This window comes from Petaurus breviceps, unplaced genomic scaffold (genome assembly GCF_028583685.1).
Source record: "Petaurus breviceps papuanus isolate PSGF00001 unplaced genomic scaffold, PetGlider_PUasm1.0 186, whole genome shotgun sequence".
In the NCBI taxonomy this organism is placed as follows: Eukaryota; Metazoa; Chordata; class Mammalia; order Diprotodontia; family Petauridae; genus Petaurus; species Petaurus breviceps.
In genome coordinates, this window is record NW_027185798.1 from 33,570,243 (window position 1) to 33,592,462 (window position 22,220).

Below are 22,220 nucleotides of genomic sequence, written 5' to 3' on the forward strand. Positions count from 1 at the left end.
GGTAATGTTGAGTAATAACTGAACATTTTTTCAGTGCTTATCAATGAATAAGTGCTTGTTGAGCACACTTGTTCTGTGCCAGACATACTGTAGGAGGTATAAAAGAAGTATGGGATTGGTTCCTGCCATTGTGGAGCCTCCTGTCTAAAGAGATAGATCTAACACACATCATCTAAGGAGAGAATACTCTGTCCGCTCTGCTATGCTGTCCCTCTCATTTCCCCTAAGAAAGATTGCTCAAGGTGCCAGGGTGGGGAATCGGCAGGCTTGAGGTCACATGTGACCCTCTAAATCCTCAAGTGCAGCTCTTTGAACAGAATAAATATTCTGTGATTCAGTCAAAGGGCCACACTTGAGGATTTAGGGGACCTAAATCCTGTGGCCTCGAGGTCCTGCTTCTAGGACCAGTGTGAAGGCTGATTTAGAGGAAGCTATTGTAGTCAGACAAGCTAGTGATGGTAGGAGGGTTTGTACTGGAGTGGTGACAGTAGGAATAAAATGGAGAGAATGAGTGCAAGAGAGGACTGGCCTTGAGGACCTAGACTAAAATAGGGAAATCAGAAGGTGGGACATAGGTTGAGTTTAAGGTACCAATGACTTATCTAGATGGAGATCTACAGTAGGTAATTGGAAATAGAAATCTGATGCTAAGGAGACCAGGCAGAACTGGGCGTTTCAGAGTCATTCATCACTGAGTATATATTCCAGGCACTGGGGATACAGAGACAAACCTGAGACAGTTCCTGCCCTCAAGGCAGGATTCTGACAAAGAAGATGTATATGCATAAGCATATTAGTATTATTAAAGGGAAGCTAGGTGACCCAGTGGGTAGAGCACTGGGTCTGGAGCCAAGAAGACTCGCCTTCCTGAGTTCAAATCCGGCCTCAGACACTTATTAGCTGTGTGAATCTGGACAAGTCACTTAACCCTGTTGGCCTCAGTTTTCTCATCTGTAAAATGAGCAGAAGGAAATGACAAACCACTCCAGTATCTCTTTCAAGAAAACCTCCCAAAGGGGTGGCTAGGTGGTGCAGTAAATAGAGCCCGGAGGACCTGAGTTCAAATTCAGCTTCAGACACTTCACACACACACACACACACACACACAAAACCTAGCCGTGTGACCTTGGGCAAGTCACTTAACCCCAGTTGCCCTGCCTTCTCCCTCCAAAAAGCAAAACAAAACAAAAAAAAACTCCCAAAAAAGGGTCATGAAGAGTTCATACAACTGAAACCATTAAACTACAGTATATGTAAAACGAATCCAAGGTCGTTTGGGGAAGGAGGGCTTAGGGAAGGCTCCGTGTAGAAGGGAGTGCCTGAGCTGAACCTGAAGGAAATCAGGTCTGAGAGGTGGGGGCCAGGGACCGTAGAGTAGCGTAGAAGAGCAAGTGGGTCAGTACAACTGCAAAGCCAAGAAGGTGAGGGGCAGCGAGGTGGCGCGGCGAATAGAGCACCGGCCCGGAGTCAGGAGGACCCGAGTTCAAATCCGGCCTCAGACACTTAGCACAAACAACTAGCCGTGTGACCTTGGGCAAGTCACTTAACCCCAATTGCCCTCCCCCCAAAAAAGCCTAGAAAGGGGAGACAGTTCAGTAATACAGTGAGTCAGGAGGACCCGAGTTCAAATCCAGCCTCAGACACTTAGCACAAACACAAACAACTAGCTTTGTGACCCTGGGCAAGTCACTTAACTTCCTTCAGCCTCAGTTTCTTTCACTATAATATTAGTACCTACCTCCTAGGGTTGTTCAACTGAGATAATATTAGAAAGCGCTTTGCACAATGCCTGGCCCATAGTAGGCACTTAATAAATGTCTTTTCCCCCGTTGATGTTTTTTTTTGGTTTTGTTTTTATATCCTAATAATTTTTTAATATGACAGTGTTCTTTGCACCCCTGCCCCACAGTCAGCTTTTCTTTGTTAAATGGGAAACATTTAAGGAAAATGGGCAGCAACTCTGGTAGTATATACGGTGTTCTGGACACCCAGTACTTCACCTTTCTGAGGAAAGGAGGGAGATATATTGATTGGAAGCTCAGATTGCAGTAAGAAGTGACTAGGTGGGAAGGAAGCCAAGAGGACACATGTAACTATTTCTTTCTTAGAGTTTGTCATTGAAAAGGAAGAGTGATAAGACTCTTGAGATGGGGGCAGAGTGAGATTGAAGATAATAAAAGGGAGTGATTGATGAAGCAGGCTCCTGGAAGAGATGAGAGGATTGGGATTAGGACTTCAGACACGTAGAAGAGGTGGCACAGTCACTGGTGACCTTGGAGAGAAGTTTGCATAGTGTGGCGATTGACACAGCCTGATGTAGCAGTAGAAAGAGCCTTCGTTTGGAGTCAGGAAAGCTGGGTTCTGGTCCTGACTTGTGTGGTGACACTTTAGCTGGGTCATCTTGGGCAGATCACTTCACCTGGCTGAGCCTTTCCTTCTCAGTTTTTTTTTTTTTAATTTGTAGAAGGGCACAGATACTTGTAGCACTACCCATCTTCACAGGGTTAATGTGAGTAAAATACTTTGTAAGTCTTAAGAGTATAAGAGTGAGTTGCCATTTGGCATCCTTGGCAAATTTCCTCAGGGCTAGAGGAGTTGAGTGTATGATAAAGGAGTTGAAATAATGTAATAGAGACTACTTTTAGCATAACTGGTGAAAGAGAAGTGAAAAGAGACAGCTCAAGGCTAAGGCTGGGGGGGAGGGCGCAGTATTTGGAGAGATTGGAGAATGTTGACAGATGGGAAGAAATCAGTAAATGAAGGAGAAATTAAAGAGGTATGAGAATGATTTAAGGGAGAAGTTCTTAGAGGAGATGGGAAGAGCACAGGGAGAAGACATCCTCCCTCGCCAGGTAGGCGGGATCTGCTTTTCCCCTGAGACAGGAAAAAGGAATTAATGATAAAAGTTTTGGGAAGTGAGGAGAGTTGAGAGTGCTATCTTTGAAAGGTCTCAATGAAGTAGGAGGTAAAGTTACTACTAGTTGTGAATGTGTTTCAGTGACTGGGTTTGGGGGAGAAATACTGAGCAATAGTGAAGGTTAGAGGTTAAGGGGTATACATGTATAATGAATGAAATCAGTCCAATTTTGTTATTATCTCTAGTTTTGTTTAGTAGCCATGGAGCAGGAATAGAGAATTCAGATGGTCCCTGTTACTCAGAGTTGATAATTAAGATGATAAGTCAGGCAGGCAGAGGGATTACAGAATGGTGGTGAATGGTGGAAGTTGACCAACCTTGAGGTCCAGACCAGCCAGGGAAACAAGAGCTACTAGGGTGGCAGGGATAGACTGGAAGGTGATGACACCATTTGTTACTTTGCCACAACTCTCCTTTTCTTCTCTCCCCTACTCAACTGTGCTTTCCTACCTTCCCTTTTCCCTGTTAAATAAAATTCATTTAAAAAAATTTTGCATTAGAGGTTTTATTTTTAAGCAAAGAAGGAAAATGTGAGGAGAAAAAAATGTGCAAAAAACCCACATCTCACTCTCACCAGCACAACTTGTATGGATAGGAATAAACTGAAAACCAGCTCATCTCGACTTTCTTTTTCTGTTCATGGTACCACCAGTCCTGTCCATCTTCTACTTCCCTTCTGTCCATTGTCTGATCTTATAGATAGATTCTGCCTACAGAATGTCTTCCCCCATATCTTGCATCTAGACCATATTGTAAGACTTCTAACTGTTTTTTAGTTTCCTGCCTACCTCTTTTCTCCCACACTCTCCATTTTACATGATGCTGCCAGATTAATTTTGGTAAGACTCCCTCTCCAACTCTCATAAGGTCATCTCTCTACCCAGGTATATTTAATGATTAGCAGTTGTCTGCCAAAGGAAGTCCGCACTTCTTACTGCCTTAATTTGGTATTAAGGGCCCTCTACAGCCTGGCTTCTTCCTACTTCTCTAATTCCTATACACACTATAGTCTTATTTGAGGTTCTTTCTTTCTTGTCCACCTCAGTGCCTTGGCTCCCTCTTTTCTCTCCACCTGGAACATTCCCCTGACCGCATCTCTGCCTGCTGAAATCTTGCTGAACCTCCAGGGACTAATCAGTGGAGTCTTATTAAGTGGAATCTGCCACCTGCCCTCAGATGTGAACCTCTCACTTGTCTAAATCCCAAGAGTACATCTGGTACTTAATACAGGCTGCATTTACCATTCTTATTTATATACGTTCTCCACTCGTGTGAGCCCAGAGATTTTCTTAGTCTTATTTTTCTTCCTCAGTAGGGTTAATACTATGTTCAATAAAGTTTTTTTTTATTGAACCAGACAATGGCCTTTCTTTTTTAAAAGCTGATCTTTTTATTTACGTGAGAATGAAATCAGGAAGATGGGTTTACTGTATGGTTGAACTTCCCTTGATTTTCTCCTAGATATTGTTTAGCAGATTAAATCAGACTTCAGGATAACCAGACCGTCCATACCAACCTCATAATGAGGAAATTGGCTTAGAGGGGGAAGTGATTTGTCCAAAGTCGTGGAGCTAGCCATTGGAAGAACTGAGTTCTCCTGACTCCTAATCTGTGGCTATTACTCCCCACCTCAAAGAGCCCTTTGCTCTTAGTGAAATTTGTTTGAAATATAGGAGGAAAAAGACAGCTTAAATTTTAGCCGAGATTTTCTTTCAGGGAATTTGATGCCCCCTTTTTTGGAGTCTTTCCCAGACTTCTTACAAACCTGTTGGGAGAAGAACAGAGGTTTGGATTAGTGCACTAATTAGTAACTTTGAACACCATTTAAACTCCTACTATAAAAAATTGCTATAGAAAGAGTGGGTTAGGGATGCATAAAAACAAACAAGTATTTATGGGGAGTCATGGAAAATAGGTGGGTGGGCAAAGAAAGGAGTAAACTAAATGCAGTATTCATTAAATTCTCACTGTGTAGTGGAAATGGAGTGGTTAAGACAAGGGCCTTGCTTTCATTGCTGTAATAATTTCTTAGAGGATTTGTTAACTTTTTATTTTTATATTTTTTTGCAGGGGGGAAGGCAGGGCAGTTGGGGTTAAGTGACTTGCCCAAGGTCACATGGCTAGTAAGTGTTGTGTCTGGGGTCGGATTTGAACTCGGATCCTCCTGACTCCAGGGCTGATGCTCTATTTGCTGTACCACCTAGCTTCTTCTTAGAGGATTTGTAAAGTATTTTGTGTGCATAATATTATTTGGGCTACACAACCATCCTGTGAGGTAGGGACTACTGGTATTATATCTGTTTAACAGAGAAGAAAGCTAAGGCTTAGAGGGGTAGTTACTCATCAAAGGAGGATTCAAACCCAAATCTTCCAGACTCTATCCACTGTGCTATGCTGTCTCTTCTAAGAAGAACTTGTGGAATTGCTAACTAAGTGTTGTCAGGAAGTGTTGCTTCTGAAAAATGAGTGTCAGAAGCAGTGAATCAAATAAGACAAATTGTGCTTCAATGTGAGTTTCATGAAAATGACCTCAGTTTCCTCATCACTAAAACGTGTGTGTGTGTGTGAGAGAGAGTGAAGATTCCTTTCCACTTACTAGCCTGTCATTTTCTGGGATACATGGAAAGCTGACCTAACTGAACTGTACCTAATTTTAGGTGGACTTTCAAAAGCTGAGGTCACCTCATGCTTTTGAGTTTTGCTAAACTTTGACTCCCACCTCTCCTTACACCTCGATGGCAACAGTCCAGAACCCTAAACTCAAGAATAGTAGTGCCCCCAAGAACACCAGTCCTGCTTCCAGGCTGACCCCCTCAGCCCTCCTTGAGGGAGATCCAGCCTGGCAGGAACTGCTTCTTATGATGCTAAAACCTCTGCCTCCTCAGCAACAACAGCCTCAAAAGACCCGGTAAAGAAAGTTCTCAGTGCCAAAGCCTTTGACACTTTCAGATGGTTCATTATCAGAAACAGATGTGATTTTATCAATGGAAACGGCATCAAAGGTGATACATGACCTTCTGCTTTGTTGCTGCCCCCTGAGAACCATGGAGCCTTTCTGTCTGCCTTGCAGTTGTGACCTGTATATATCGTGGCTCCCTCCTCTCTACCCAGAGAGGTTGTTTGTATTTCTCTGCCCTTCTCTTGCTAGTGTCTGGAACATAGTAAACACTTAATGCTTTTCATTCGTTTGTTCATTAAATGAATAACATCCCTATTCATTCAACAGGTTAACAAGTTTAGGGTCTATTTGACAGACAAAGGGAGCAGTGGAAGGTTTTTGAGCATTAGGGAAATGAAAACCATGCATTAGGAAGATAAATATGGCTGTTGTGTAGGACAAGGAGGAGGGAGAGACAGTACTAAAGAAAGGAAACCAGTTAGGAGGCAAATTGCAATAAATATTCAGGGTGGTAATTATGAAAAGATGTAAGAAGTGACTAGGGATGAATAGCAATCCTAGATTTGAAGCTGACAGGGACCTTAACCATCTAGTTCAATCTGCTTCTTTTATAGATGAGGGAATTGGGACCCATTGACATTTAGTGACTGGTCCAGATTCACATAGGTGGCAAATGGCAGAAGCAGAATTCAAACTCAGGGACTCTAGACTCCAAATCTGGCACTTTATCTACTACACGTGATTAGGGAGAAGTAGATGCCTTGCCTACTTACATTGGCAACTCAGTAAATATGATTGAGAAAAGTTTAACAGATTAAAAAAGGGAATGCAAAAACTTCTCTGAGCTATTAGGCAAACACAGCCTTGATGTCATTTTTTCTGTTGCTTGAAATATATTTAACCTTTTGGGGGAGGGGCAGAAAGAGCCTTATTCATCTTGATAAAGCCTTCCCCTCACAGTTAGGAGACATTTAGGTTCTTAGATGATTCCCCATGGTCCCTGTTACAGATGTTTTGGCATACAAATTAGCCTGGCCCTTCCATCCACCTGCTATTCTGTCCCTGGGGCTGGCTACAGTGTTTAAAACCAAGCACCTATCCAGCAAACCAAAATCTATCCTCTCTGCTTTGCCTACCTCCATATAATGGCTTCCCTAGCATTTCTCCTGCTTGTCCTCCGGGGAAGGATTAGAAGCAGTTGCTAGATTTTTGACAGGCTTTTTTTTCTCCTTGGGAAAGGATTACTCGCCCAAAAAAAGCTTGAAATCCTATGAATTCCCTATGAAGGCCCAACCAATTCTAGTTATCTCTGTTAGAATTAGCTATTGGACAACACTACTCCATAGGTTCATAGAACAAAATAGAAGAATTGGGCAACATTAGCTTTTTCCCCTAGAGGCATAGGGCATCTTTTTTTTCCATCATGTAGAAGCTCCATGGCCCATAGATCATCATACTCAAGTACTCCCCCTTTCTGGACATACCTTTAAGGGCTAGCAAGCCTATGACCGTTAGTCCCCAGATTTTCTTCTTCAGGGAATTTGTCTTGAATGATCTTTCACTGTGGCTAGGTAAGGCACCTCCTGTGTACTTCGATTCTGTGGTGGTGTAGTTGCCTTTCTCTGGTTCAAAGCACAAAACGATCAGGTTTAAAGGGGGTGCCAGAGGTCAGTGAGTCTATCAACCTGCCTTTATCAATCTTCCCTTTTCATGATCACTGCCAAGAACACCTTGCATTTATATGGTAATTTGAAGTTTGCAAATCTGTGTCTCCTACTGTAACATCATGTCCAAATAGGTATTTAATGAGTGCTTTTGAATGGCAATTTTTTTAGACTTAAAAAAATCAGTACCTGTAATTTCTTAAGTGTAGGGAAGTCTTATTAACAATTTTAAGCACCTACCATCATTTGGGGGTTGGTATGGTTTCCCCACATTCATTGTTAGGGGAAAAGAGACAAAGTATGTATTTTTTTTTTAAAGCAATTGGGGTTAAGTAACTTGCTCAAGGTTACACAGCCAGTTATTTCTGGGTGTGGTGCTAAGTATCTGAGCCCGGATTCGATCCCAGGTCATCTCGACTCTGGGGTTGGTGCTCTTACTCGCTGAGCCACCTGGCCACTCCCTAAACAATTGGGGTTAAGTAACTTGCTCAAGGTTTACACGGTCAGGTTTCTGGGTGGGTGCTTAGTGTCTGAGCCCAGATTCGATCCCAGGTCATCCCGACTCGGGCTGGTGCTCTTACTCACTGTGCTACCTGGCCGCTCCTAAAGTATGTATTTAGACCTGTTTGGAGTCCCATTGTCTCTGGCTTCCTGAACCAGCTAATGGTTGTTTTCTTGGAAGGTTGTGGGATACTATTTGGAGCTCATTTGGTTGGATTGAGCTTGCTGTTGCATTTAAATGGCTGAAGCTATCTTGTCATTTATTGTGAACATCAACAAGCCACCTGGTCTCTACGCATCCTTCTCCTGAAAGTGACACCTAAACTGTCCCAGACAAATGAAAATATGTTGTCACTTCCACCATTTAATCTTGGCTGGCCTTCTTAAGGTGCTCCAGGGGAAGATACAGCAGCTGAGGCTGCTGCCAAAGAATTTTTGGCCTTGGCTGCCTTTGTCTCTCTGTTGAGACAGCAGTAATGTAAGATCATAGGTTTAGAGTTGGATGAGGCCTTAGAAGTGATATAATACAACTTCATTTGGAAGAAGAGGAAACTGGAAGTCAGAGAAATTAAATCGATCTTCCCAGGTTACACAGGGAGTAAGTGACAGAGCAGGGATTCAAACGCAGGTCCCCTGACTCCAACCCCAGAATTATTTTCATAATTCTGTCTTCCAGTTGTTGCTGGGATGACACCAGGAGAATCATCAAATTCAGTAAAAATGTACCAACATTGACTTCTTATGCTGTTGCTACTCACAATAAAAATCTTTAATTTAAAGCTTCAGTAGCAGTAAAATAAAATGATCTTTGTGCAATTTCACTTCAGTGCAGTAGAATCAGGAAGAAGTAGCTGAGTATAGGGTGGAAAGCACCCTGGATTTACAAGAGACCTAGGTTTGAATCCTGCTTCTGATGGTTGCATTTCGATGGGCAAATCATTGAACCTTTCTGAGCCTCAGTCTCCTTAACTGTAAAATGCAAATAACACCAGTTGATAACCTGCCTCCCAGGATAATTGTAAGGATAATAACCACAACTGATGGTTAGCAATTTAAAAGTTCTGGGATTAACTTTAATTTAATTTATTTATTAATCATATATAATATATATATAATAAATTAAAATTTAATTAAATTAATTTAAAAATTTAATTAATTAAACTCCTTCGTGATTACAGCTCACAATCTTGCCCTTCTGGCTTTCCCTCTTTCCATGTGGAAGGTCTCCCTGTAAGCTCCATCTCCCATTGGCTGTACCTTCCTCCTGCTTGTTGCGCATACCTGACATGCTCTCCTTTCTAACTTCTGTCTCTTAGAATCCCTGGTTTCCGGGGTGGCCAGGTAGCACAGCGAGTAAGAGCACCAGCTCCAGTGTTGAGAAGACCTGGAGATCGAATCCCGGGCTCAGACACTTAGCACCCACCCAGAAACACCTGGCCGTGTAACCTTGAGCAAGTTACTTAACCCCAATTGCTTAGGGGCGGCCAGATGGCTCAGCGAGTAAGAGCACCGGCTCCAGTGTTGGGATGACCTGGATCAAATCCGGGCTCAGATACTCAGCACCACACCCAGAAATAACTGGCTGTGTAACCTTGAGCAAGTTACTTAACCCCAATTGCTTTAAAAAAAAAAAAGAATCCCTGGTTTCCTTTTAAGACTCACCTCAAGGACCCCTCTTTGCATCAAGGCCTTTCCTGGGGCTCTTCTGCTCTTAAGTTACTACCTTCATGCACTCTGTATTTATCTTGTATGCACCAATTTACGTACATGTTATTTCTCCTACTAGAATGTGAGCTCTTTGAAAGCAAGGAGTTCTTTTTTCCTGTTATATTCCCTGTTTTGAATACAGTGCCTAGAACAGGGCAGGCACTTAATAAATGTTTGCTGACTGGTTAATTTGCAAACTGATTTACACACTTGTCTGTGTAAACACTCTGTAAACCTAAAAGCACTCTATAAATGTCGGCTGTTATTACTATTGTGCTGAAAAATGGGGAATGGAAAAGGAAGAATCTGTGTCCTTGATTATCACTATTCCCACAGAAGTTTAACCAGTATAAAGCAGTTACTAAAAAGAGGAGGCAAAAAGAGCCAGAAATTGCCTTGATCAGCAAACATTTAATCTCTTTACCATGTGGAAAGAGGTGGCTGCTGAGCACAAGACCAGTTTAGAAGGAAAACTCATACGACACTACAGAGCATTGTCATAAAATCATGAAAAGCAAAAGGCTAAACCAATGCTTTGGAAAACTTAGTGTGAACCCCAACGAAATCATCAAAGATCACCTCGCCTCTTAGGAGGTGTCCTGATGTAGTGGAAAGCACCAGGAGACAACTGGATTCAAATATTGCCTCTAACACTTACTAGCTTGTGACCACAAGCAAGTCATTCAGTTACCCTCAGCCTTGACCTCCTTCATTAATACATTTAGGAGGAAGTCAACAAATGGATATAAAATGGAACACATTTATCAGTGTTTTCATAATGATCTACTTCTATCATCAATGACAGTGGAACCACTCCATTTGGGCCCTAACAAGTCAGTTCCTATTATGTTATACAAGGAAAAGAAACTAGAACTTAAGAACTCAGGATGAGTGTTGGACCAGACCAGGTTCCCACTGAGGAAATCTGTGCCATCAGCACTCTTGAGGGCATATAGTTTTACAAGATGTGTCAAGAAAGAGACGACACCGAAAAAATGGGAATAAATAATGATGAGCAATGTTAGTAGCCCCAGAAAGCAATTTTAAAAATATCAGTTACTGTTGACATAGATATCTCCTTTCTCATCTTTCTAAAATTTTTATGACAGTGATCTACAAATAGATCAAAGATATCCTTGAGGAAAGGCTTTCTGCAGTGTTTTTCTGTGGCAATCTCCATCATTATGATGACAGATGACTAAAAGGGACAGAATACAAGAATACTGAATCTGTGAGAGGATGGAAAGAATGCTAGATTCAGAGTCAGAAGACCTGGGTTTGAGTCTTGCCTCAGGCATTTACTATTTCAGTGATTCTGGCTAAAACACTTCTCTGGGAATTGGTTTTCTCATCCATGAAATGAGATTTTGGACTAAATGAGCTGTTAAGTTTCATTATGGTTCTTTTACTGTTCTTTAGAGTTCTTTTAGAACTCATTCTGCAGTTCTTTTAGCAGGAGGGCATACCTTTGTGGAAACAGGCTCAGTGGGGCCCATATGTGTTCTGGCTTCCCTCTATGTTTCTGGAGCTCCCCCTGGCCAATGAGATAATGATCCTGATTGCCATGCTGGTCAATAGCTTTGGGAAGGTATGCCTAGTAGACAGATTGCATGTGCTATGCAGAGATTCTGGAAGCTAGTGGGATGGGGTGAAGCCCCTAGACATCATGTGGCTTACCTGTGATTGTTACAGGGATAAAGTGGCTCTGGAAGAGGGTGTTGGGATTCTGACTCCTTGCACAGCATTGGTAGATGCCACTGTCTGTCATCTTGGCCTGAAGTATGCTAAAATCTATGGAGATGTAGTGTTCTCTCAAAGTGGCTCCTTCTTCCCCCACTTCCACTTCCCTTTTCACCTTCAGCTGCTTCAAACTGGTCCCAGGAGAGCAGCCTTGTGTCAACTTGTTCTTAGACCAAAACATTATCAGCCCCTTGGCCTCTTCTTTCTTATATGACAGGGTGCAGTTTAAACTCAGTTTTTCTCCTTCTTGCAGGAAAACTGGTTCTCTGGAGCTGAAGATAACTATGCAGCCTAGAACATGAAGGGAAAGGTTAGCCTGCGGAAGCTGGGCAAAGATAGCAATACTAGTCTTATGCCCCAAAGAGGTTAGGAAAAGGGAAAAGATCTGTGTCCAAAAAGATTTCTAATGGCTCTTTTTTGTAGTTACAAGGAACTGGAAACGAAGGGAGTATCCATCAACTGGGGATTGACTGGACAAATTATGGTTTATTATTGCACCATAAGAAACAAAGAAGGGGGACTGTTTTAGAAAAACCCAGGAAGACTTGTATGAACTGGTGAATAGGAAAGTGAGCAGAATCAGGAGAAAAATTGATGCAGTGATAACATAAGCACAAACAATTTTGAGAGACTTAAGTACTACCAATGATCACTGGAGTGACCAGCCATGATTCTAGAGAATGGATGAGGAAGCATGCTACCCACCTCATAACAGAGAGATGATGGACTCAAGAAACAAGAAATGAGCCACAGGCTTTTTCACATGGCCAATGTGGGGATTTGTTTCAAGGTTTTTTGATTTTCCCCCACCCCAAGTTTTTTTGGGGGGAAGAAGTGGGAGGGAAAGAAAATAAGCACTTGTTTATTGGAGAAAAAAGTAAAATCAGTTAAAAAAATTAAAACCTGAGTTGGATTTATTAAAAAAACAAAAAATAAGGCTGGGCAAAACAGGGATCAAGGATCTAACCAGAAAGATCTCTGTTCCTTCTTGTCAATCATCAGTTAACCAGCAAGTCTTATTTACTGAGTACCTACTAGAGGCGAGAGATATGTAAGATAAAGCTTTAAGGGACCTTAAGCCATCTAGTCCAACCCTCCCATTTTACAGCTGAAAAATGAGGCATCCTGATCTGATTGCATCTTGTATGTACTTACTTAAGTACAATATTGTCTCCTCCATTAGAATTTGTTACTTGAGGGTAGGGGCTGTGTTTTTGCCTTTCTTTATATACTCCTTTTTTTTTTTTTTTTTTGCTTTTGGGAGGGGCAGTTGGGGTTAATTGACTTGCCCAAGGTCACACAGCTAATAAAGTGTCTGAGGCTGGATTTGAATTCAGGTCCTCCTGACTCCAGTGCAGGTACTCTATTCATTGTGCCACCTAGCCACCCCAACCTTTCTTTGTATTCTCAATAGGTAGCACAGTGCCTGGCACAACTGAAAGCGTTTAATTAGTGCTTACGGATTGGTTAATTGCCCAGGTTAGCAAGTGTCTAGGGTAAGATTTGAACTCAGGTCTTCCTGACCCCGTGTCCAGCACTCCACCCACTGTTCTATACTGTACTAGATGAGCTCTCGGTCCTTTCCAGTGCTGAGATTCTGTGATTCTGAAGTAGGTGAGTAGGATGCTAATATTTCATAATCTATGTTAATGAGATTCCAAGATTCTGTATATGATTCTAAACCACATGCCTGGGCCTATATATATGTTAGTCTAGGCTTTTCAGTGCTCTGGGGGGAAGCCTTGTCTGGTATCTTCCTCCATAGCCCTTGACACAGTGCTGCTTATCAAATAGTAAAACTTTAAAGAATATGGACTCATTGCTTAAAAAAAATAGGAACCGTGGATGGAAATGAACGTGGGACCTTAGCATGAGTTGGTCTTGTGAACTAGAGGTGAAGAGCCAGACCTCTCCTCACCCTCATTACCAAAGCAAAATGGTGGGGCTGCCAGTCCCCTTTCTTCATATACTCAAATTTCATGTTGTCTTTTTCTCTCCAAGGTTGTCTTCAATATTAATTTCAATCTGATACCTGGATAAAATGTTGGGAGTTGTGAGAGAAGGTAGACAGATAGTATGATTTGTTCAAGGCTATGTACCCTGCTTCTCATTCTCCTCTTTTCCCCGTTCTCCCATTATGCCTTTTTCTTTCAGCAAATGCCCTGAGCTCCAAAAATGAAATGACTTCCCTTGATGGCTTGTAAGTTCCTTATCAATTTGTGGTCATTGAACAAAGGCTGGATATTCTCTTGACTGTGATGTTGTTGGCACAGGTCATGCCTTGGGTGGGGTATGTAGTTATCGGGCCTACAGATCCCTGAGGCCCCTTCCAGATTTATGATTCTGAGATTTTTCCAGGGAAGGCCCTGCTAGGGTTAGGGGCATAATTCCACCTTTAAATGATAGGAATTCCTTACAACCAAAACAAGGGCCAGGATTTTTCAGTTAGTGTTATGGCCTCCCCCAAAATAGACCATGAATACAACTGTTACTAAAAATCAGAATCTCAAAGTTAGATGAGACCTCAGAGGCTTTTTGGTTCAACCTGTACCTCATGTTAAGTAGTCATCTAGCCATTATGGGAAGACCACTCATGAGGGGGGATGCATTACCTCCTGAAGACAGCCCATTTAATTTTGTGTTACTCTAAAGACTAGGAAGTTTGGTCCAGCATTTTCTGAATCTATCTGATTGTAGCCCACATCTCTCCCATCTTTTCCACAAGAAGACCATGACAAACTTCATCAAATGCCTTGCTAAAATCTAAATAAACTATGTCTACCATATTTGCAGCATTCCTCTTACCTCCCAATATAGTAAGTCTGTTGGAAAACAAGAAAACTACGTGAGGGAGACTTCATGCTGACTCTGGTCATTGCCTCCATTTCCAGATGTTCACCTGCCTACCCTTTAGTAATACTTCCTTCAGTTTTTCTAGACATTGAATATCACTGGATAAGTTACCTCACATCTCTGGGCCCATTTCTTTTTCTGTGATATTAGAGGACTGGAGTAAAGTTTCTGAGATCCCCTCCAGTGATTCTGGACTCTTTCCATATAACTTTGGGCGAGTCACTTGCATCTTTGGGCTTTAATTTTTCATTGAGGAAATCAGTGAGTTGTGATCCTTGGTCTCCAAGGACCCTTCATGTTCTAGTGTTTTGAGAAATTAGAATAATAACGCCTCCCATTTGTAAGGGGCTTTTAAGTCTTCAGAATGTTTTCACAAACACTGACTCCTCACCGAACTGAGAGGTAGGAGTTATTCCTCCTCCCAACCCTTTCTCCCACCTTTATTCCCCTTTTGCAAATGAGAAAACTGAAGCATAGTCAAGGAAATTGTCTGAAGCAGTGTCCAGATTTGAACTAGACCCCTTCGCTACCTGCTCCAAGACCTTTCATTGTATTACATTGCCAGGTTTGAGGGTCAGGGGTAAAGTGGCCTGGGGAAGCAAATGAGCTGGAATTGTTCCAAGATGGAGTTTGTCCTTTGAAAAATGTTAGGATGATTTGGAATGATTCCTCCCTTCCCCTAAAAAGATGTTTAGTGGGTTCCCATTCTCACCCCCTCCCAAGCTATGCCCTGATGTGATTTGCTCTCTAGGGATCTGGCCTTACCAAGTCTCTCTCTCTTGACATTTTCCGGTATTAATTTATTTATTTTAGACAACATTCATTTCCATAAGATTTTGAGTTTGAAATTTTCCCCATCTCTCCCCTCCCCCCTACCCCAAGATGGCTTACATTCTGATTACCCATTTCCTCAGTCTGTTCTCCCCTCTATTTCCCTCCCCCTTATTTTCTTGAAGGGCAAGATAGATTTCTGTACCCTATTGCCTGTACATCTTATTTCCCAGTTGCATGTAAAGAGAATTTTTAACATTTGTTTTTAAAACTTTGAGTTTTAAATTCTCATCCTTCTTCCCTCCCCACCCACCCTCATTGAGAAGGCAAGAAATTCAATATAAGGTATATGTGTGTAGTTATGCAAAACACTTCCATAATAGTCATGTTGTGAAAAATTAACTATATTTTCCTCCATCCTATTTCACCCCCAATTGTTTCTATTTTCTCCTTTGACCCTGTCCATTTTCAAAAGCGTTTGCTCCTGACTACCCCTTCCCCTAGTCTTCCCTTCCTTCTATCATCCCCCCTCCTTATTCCCTTCCCCCTACTTTCCTATAGGCTAAGATGCCCAATTGAGTGTGTATGTTATTCCCTCCTAAAGCCAGATCCTATGAGTAAGGTTGACTCATTCCCTCTCACCTCTCCCCTCTTCCCCTCCATTGTAAAAGCTTTTTCTTGACTCTTTTGTGTGAGACAATTTACCCTATCCTATCTTTCCCTTTCTCCTCCCAATATATTCCTCTCATACCCCTTAATTTTATTTTTTAGATATCATCACTTCATATTTAACTCACCCAGTGCCCTCTGTCTATATATCTATATATATACACACACATACATATCTACATACATACACGTATGTATGCATATATATGTATGTGTGTGTGTGTATATATATGTATATATCAACATTCCCTCCAATTACCCTAGTGCTAAGAAAGGTCTCATGAGTTACAAATATCATCTTTCCATGTAGGAATCCTTACCAGCTCTCTTAATCTCCACTGCTACTATCAGGACAACCATGAGCAAACACCTCAATCCAGTCGCCATCGGCAGCATCTAGGGCTGAACCCAAAGTCAGGTTCACTTTGGTGTCCCCGGAGTCTCCTTTCTGAAACAGACAAGTACAGAATGGACGGGGCTGAGGAGGGTTGGTGACCACCAGAGGCCTCGTTCCACTCAGGGGCTTCAGTTTCAGTGAACCAGAGCACACGAGGAAGGTTGGTTGGGCAGGGAGGGGTCATCTAATTGGGATGGAAAGGAGTAAATGGAAGAATGAGGGGAGGGGAATGAGAGGCACAGAATGAGGAAAGAATAAAAGAACAGAAGCAGGGTCAGAGATCACAGGCCAGGAGAGAGGATAGTGAGAGAGGGGACCCTTTAATAATAGCAACTGGATTTTATGTAGCCCCCATTAGTGGTATGAAACTGTTTGCCCACAAGTACTTTGTGAGGTAGGCAACTAGGTGGCTCACCAGAGTTCACCTCAAATCTGGCCTCAGACACTAGCTGTGTGACCCTGGGCAAATCATTTAACCTTGTGTGCCTCAGTTTCCTCATCTGTTAAAATGAGCTGGAGAAGGAACTGGCAAACCATTCCAATATCTCTTCCAAGAAAACCCCAAATAAAGTCACTAGGGGTCAGACATGACTGAAACGATTGAACAACAAAAGAGGTCAAGGTGATTAATGGGTGGTGACAAAATAAAGATTGCAACTGTTTAAAGTTTTATCTAAAAAGGTTTAAATATGAGGTGAATGGGACCTGGTAGAGTCAAGTTATGGTTTCTTGAAAGTTTGGAGGGAATATAGAATGCTGAAAAACAGGCAGAAAGGCCCCCATGGAGAGGGAGAAGTCGATGATACTAGAGAAAGAGCGGATGAACACGGAGAGGACTGGAGGTTTACAGCAGCAGAGGAAGGCCAGGGCCTCCCTTTTGCCTAGGATGGAGGCATAAACCCAGACAGCTTCTGTTTGTCAAATTTTTGCATTCCGATGTGCAGACTGTGTGGTGCAGGGGAAAGAGCATTTAATTAGGAGACAAATCCTGGTTTTAAGTCTTGTTACTTAGAATCACAAAATATTGGAGTTGAAAAAGAAGTCAGATGCCATCTCCTAGGACCCCTTCATGAACCTGCCCCACAACTTCCCAAGTGACCGTCCACTTAAGAGCCTTTAGTAATGGAGAAGCCCAGTATCTCCCAAGGCAACCAGGTCCCCTTTTGGACAATTCTATTCCAATTTTCCCATCATGTTAATCCTAAATCTGCTTCCATTTTGTTTACATCTATGGCACCTTTTCCCATCAGGGGCTGAGAAGAATATTATCTAATCCCTTATCGATATGACAACCCTTCAGATAATTCAAAAAACACTGTCTCTCTTTTTAAGTCTTTTTTAGACTATACATCTTTATTTCTTTTAATTGACTTTCAGATTAGAGTAATGGGGGTCCTTCACCACCTTGGTCACCTTCTTTTGAATGTTTCCTTCTTAGAGCTGAGCATAATACTCCAGAGATGGATTGATCTGGGCAGGTCTCTGACTTCTGTAGTCCTGGGCACCCAGTATGTCTTGATGTAACTCAAGAGAAAATTAGCTGTAGGGGTGGCTAGGTAGCTCAGTGAATAGAACACTGGCCCTGGAGTCAGGAGGACCTGAGTTCAAATCTGGCCTCAGACACTTAACACTTACTAGCCATGTGACCTTGGGCAAGTCACTTAACCCCAATTGCCCTCAAAAAAAAAAAACCCAAGCAAGAAAATTAGCTGTGTTGACTACTGGATCACACTGATGATTCATATCGACTTTGCAGTCCGCTGAAACCCCCATATCTTGCTCACAAACTTGTCATCCAATCATCCTACCTTATCTTTTCTTGTAAAGTCAATTTTTTTTTAACACAATTGTAGAACTTTAGATCATTCTGGAGTAATTTTAATTCCTTTTTGGCAAGAGTTGCTAAACTGGGAATGCTATAAATATAATTTGCCTGCATTTCCCAGTCAGGATTTGATCTGATAGATTTTCTAGATCTGTTTGGAGTAGTTTTGTCGGGGGTGGGGCGAGGGGAAGGGGAAGGAATTGGCTGTATTTCTTCCTGCTACTTCACTATTTTGCTTCCGACTCCTGACATCACTTATTTTAACTGAAGCCATTCTGGTTCTTTGTAATCACCACTTCCATCTCTGGATGACGATTGACTAATCATCTCTCTTATTTTAATTCACTTTTATTTTCAGTTCCCAGTTCTCTCCTTCTCTCTTCCCTTTCCTCTACCCATTAAGAAGGCAAAAAACCCCCAAAACCATAAGAAATTATCCAGTTAGTCTGGGATTTTGTGCTGCACTCTCGGGATTAGAGTCACACAACTAGGTGTGCGTTTGCTTCTAATATCTTGTTCCTTGCTCAGTGCACAGCAAGGGCCATCACTCATAACTGTTTCTTTCCACTGTGGATCTGTGACCCAGAACTATCTACATTGGGTGACCCCAGCTCCTGTTGGGATTCCCGGGGATCTCTTTCTACCCTGGTACTTCCTGCCTTGCCTTGGTGCTTCTTGCCCTGGCACCCTATCCTAATCCTCTTTCTGTTCATGGGTGCTGGTAATGCTCCTGCACTCCTGGGCAGCCCTTGTCCCCAGTAGCCACCTACATTCCTCTCTGTCTCCTTCAGCTGCCCTGGGCTGGAAGAATAAACTCACTGGGGTTTTCTCTTGGTTTTTCTGAACAGAATTAAGTTTGGTGCATTTTCTAAACCTTTGTTGAGGAGGTATGATGGACAAATTAGACTCTACTGCTTCCTCTCTCTTGCCATCTTGATTCCAACCACCAACCATCTCTTTAAGATGTTCTAGAACTTTTCCAGGAATTGGAGTCAACTTTGCTGACCTAGAGTTGGCTAATTCCATTCTCTTGCTTTTTTGAAAATCAGAACATTACCTTTCTATAATCCTGTGGCACCTTTCCTATTCTCCATGATCTTTTGACTATCAGTGACAGTGACTCAACAATCACATTAACCAATTCTTTCAGGACTCTGTGATGTAACTTATCTGGACCAGGTGATTTGAATTCTTGAGAGACAGCTAGGGGTATTCTTAATCTGCCCTGTGGCACAGTGGATTGGGCATTGGCAGTAAGTCAGAGACCCTGGGTTCAGATCCCACCAGTGGCATTTCGGGGGCTCATTTTCTTATTTGTAAAATGAGGAGGTTGGACTATATGACCACTAATGTTTATGCGGGTTTTAAATCTGTGATCTTTGTTGCAGTGCTATATTGTTTTATTTTGTTCTGTTCTTTCCGGTCCAGAGATCATTCTCCTTGCCAGATAATTCAAAAGCAAGATAAAAATTGAACAGCTCTGTCTTCTCATCTCATCTACTTTGTGAGCAGTAACCCTATCCTTTCTTTGATCCTTATTTCCCCCCACTAGCTAAGACAAAAAACTCCTTTGGTTGACCTTAGCCTTCTGTTCCCCTTAGTTCATTCTGAGCTTTAATATTTTAATACTCCTGACATTTTTAAATTAACACAATCAAAATTCAAAAAGATATCAATAGGTTTAGAAGGTTATCTGAGCTAGCAAGATGAAAAAATAGGGATAAATATAAAGCTTTGAAGGCTGCTTGGTATAGTAGAAAGACAGCTGGAATTGGAGTCATAGGACTGGTGTTTGAATCCTAGCTTTTCCATTTATTACCTGAGTGACCTTGAGCAAAAGTCATTTAACTTCTTTGGACCTCAGCCCCCACATCCATAAAATGCCAGTTTGGACTTAGTTGACCCTTAGGGTCCCTTCTAGCTGTAAATCTATAGTCCTTTGAATTTATAATCAATTACATGTTTGCAAATATGGATAGAGACCAATATAGAATGGGGGAAGATATGAAAGACCTAAGCATTTCATTGCGAAATGTCTGCCCCCAAAAGCTCATGCTAATCTGAGGCTGGAGTCATAGAAATATAGTATCTAGAACATGAGTGGTAATAATTCCAAAGCACTCTGCACTGGTTCAGACCATATTTGGAGTCTACCCATTGCGGGGGATGGTCTTAAACTATATCAGTCATTCTATGATCTCAAATTTTGGAATCCATGACTTCTTAATTACCCTTTCAGTTGGGCGTAACTTAGGACCTTGAAGGGTCTCTTGGAGCCAATACAGACATAAATCATGGTCATTAGTAAATCATTACAGACTTAGTCATGATCATTATATCATACCATCCTCAAAAAATCCTACATCTATCCCTTTTGTGGCTAAACTCCTTGAGAAGTTGATCTAAAATAGGGGCCTCCATAGGTTTTCTTTGTTCTTTCTTATTAACTCCACAGTCCAGCTTTTGACCCCAAGGTCTGTTGATTTTACCCTTGTAAAATCTCTTGCATAAAACCCTGTCTTTCCTCTAACACTCCAGCACAATATCTGGCAAACAGCAGATACTTAATAAATGTTTATCGATGGACTGACTGCTACCACCCTGGTAAAGGCCCTCATCACTTCAAGCCTGGGCTATTGAAATAGGGTTGATCCCCCCACCATAAGTCTCCCTTTTCCAGATCCTACTCCTCCACTCAGCTGTCAATTTGATTTTCCTTAAGTGAAGGTATGACCATGTGACCCCTCCCCACCCTATAGTTTATTGAATAGGAGATTGACATGGTCAAGTCTTTGCTAAAAGAAAATCACTTTGGCAGCTGTTTAGATGATGGATGGGGAGAGACTTGAGACCCAGAGACCAACAAGGAAGCTATTACAGTAATCTAGGCAAGAAGTGAAATTTTCTAACAATTAGAAAACTTCAAAAACGGAACAGGATGTCTTGGAAAGTGATAATAAAGTTGCCTATCTTTTGAATAAGTTAAGCAGAGGTTGCCAGTGATGCTTTAGAAGGGATTCTTTAGTTAAATTGTCTCTACATATAATTGGAAAAAATAAAATACTATTTAAAAAAGGGAAGGGATTCTTTAATGGCCTGGGAAGCTGAACAAGATGACCCCCCAAGGGCCTTTCCAAGTTTGATTTTGTGATTTTTATTTTCCATATAAAGTGCATCTCCAGGCAGGTAGTTCAGTGTTCTGACCACTAGAGGGTACTGTCTTCTATAGTCTAGTAAGTTGGTGCCACTGGAAATTCCATTATCCAGAAGGCAGTATCTATGCCCAATCCTGGAGTGGTGGAGTGGTTCAGTTTCAGCCTGGTGGTAGGTTATAAATTCTGAATATCTAATCCAATAATGATAAAGGGGAAGTGTTCACCTCTAATTTGAGTAGCTAGGGAGGTGGGGTGAAGGGAGGGTTGGGGTGGGAGTATTGTCTTAAACCATATCAGTCATTTTATGATCTCATATTTTAGAATCAACCCATGACTCCTCAATTACCCTTTCAATTGGGCATAACCCAGGACCTTCAAGGGTCGCTTGGAGCCATTACAGACTTAAATCAACTCTTTCTTTCCTCTCTTCTAGCCCTTAGGCAGGAACTAGAATGACCTTTAGGGAGGGACATAAAAATGAGCCATATTGGGTTGGGACTGGCACCTCGTGGGACTTCCCCTTAGGATGAGTGGATCCTGCTCCAAGTGTTAGCAAACCCCCTTGCTCTCCTAACTATCTTGTTGGGTCTACCTTTGTAACATCAGCATATACACCCCTTTCTCTCCTCTGCCACTAAAGACTCCCATCGTCCCATTCCTGTAGTGGCATGGGTGTGTTGTTAAATGTTTAACAACCAAATCTCAAAAAACCACTGTCACACTTTAAAATTTAATCTTCATTATTAACACTTTCTCCATTACTTTCTTAAGTCTAGAAACAAAACAACAAATCAGGCCCTGATGTTTAGTGTTGCAATTTCCAAGGTGTGAATGCTCACACTGAAAATGTAATAATTAGCTCTTGCATAGTCTGATATTGGTCTCCTTGCCCCAAGTCTCTCCACAGTTCATTCCATTTTCTCTTGGCCATCCAGTTGATTTTCCCAAAGTGCAGGTCTGATTATATCAAGCCCCCTCCCCATTCAGTAACCTCCCTATTATTTCTAAGATCAAATATAAAATTTTCTGTTTGCTTTTAAGCCCTTTAACCCCTGGCTTTTTCCTACCTTCCCACCTTTTCCCCCTCCACATACTCTGTATTTCAGTGACAGTGGCCTCTCT

At 41.9% G+C, this 22,220-nt stretch overlaps 1 protein-coding gene across 1 annotated transcript in view; it reads right to left on the reverse strand.

The window, feature by feature from the left end:
- Positions 1 to 3,152: 3,152 nt before the first annotated feature.
- CD160 (CD160 molecule) overlaps positions 3,153 to 22,220 on the reverse strand; it is a 31,434-nt gene continuing 12,366 nt past the window's right edge. The window contains exons 2-5 of the mRNA XM_069090169.1: positions 16,042 to 16,169; positions 11,366 to 11,719; positions 7,301 to 7,438; positions 3,153 to 4,682 (exon numbers count right to left, since the gene is read on the reverse strand). Of these exons, the coding sequence (XP_068946270.1) occupies positions 4,675 to 4,682; positions 7,301 to 7,438; positions 11,366 to 11,719; positions 16,042 to 16,117 (576 nt within the window). The 5' untranslated portion in view covers positions 16,118 to 16,169 and the 3' untranslated portion in view covers positions 3,153 to 4,674. The remainder of the gene's footprint in view (positions 4,683 to 7,300; positions 7,439 to 11,365; positions 11,720 to 16,041; positions 16,170 to 22,220) is intronic.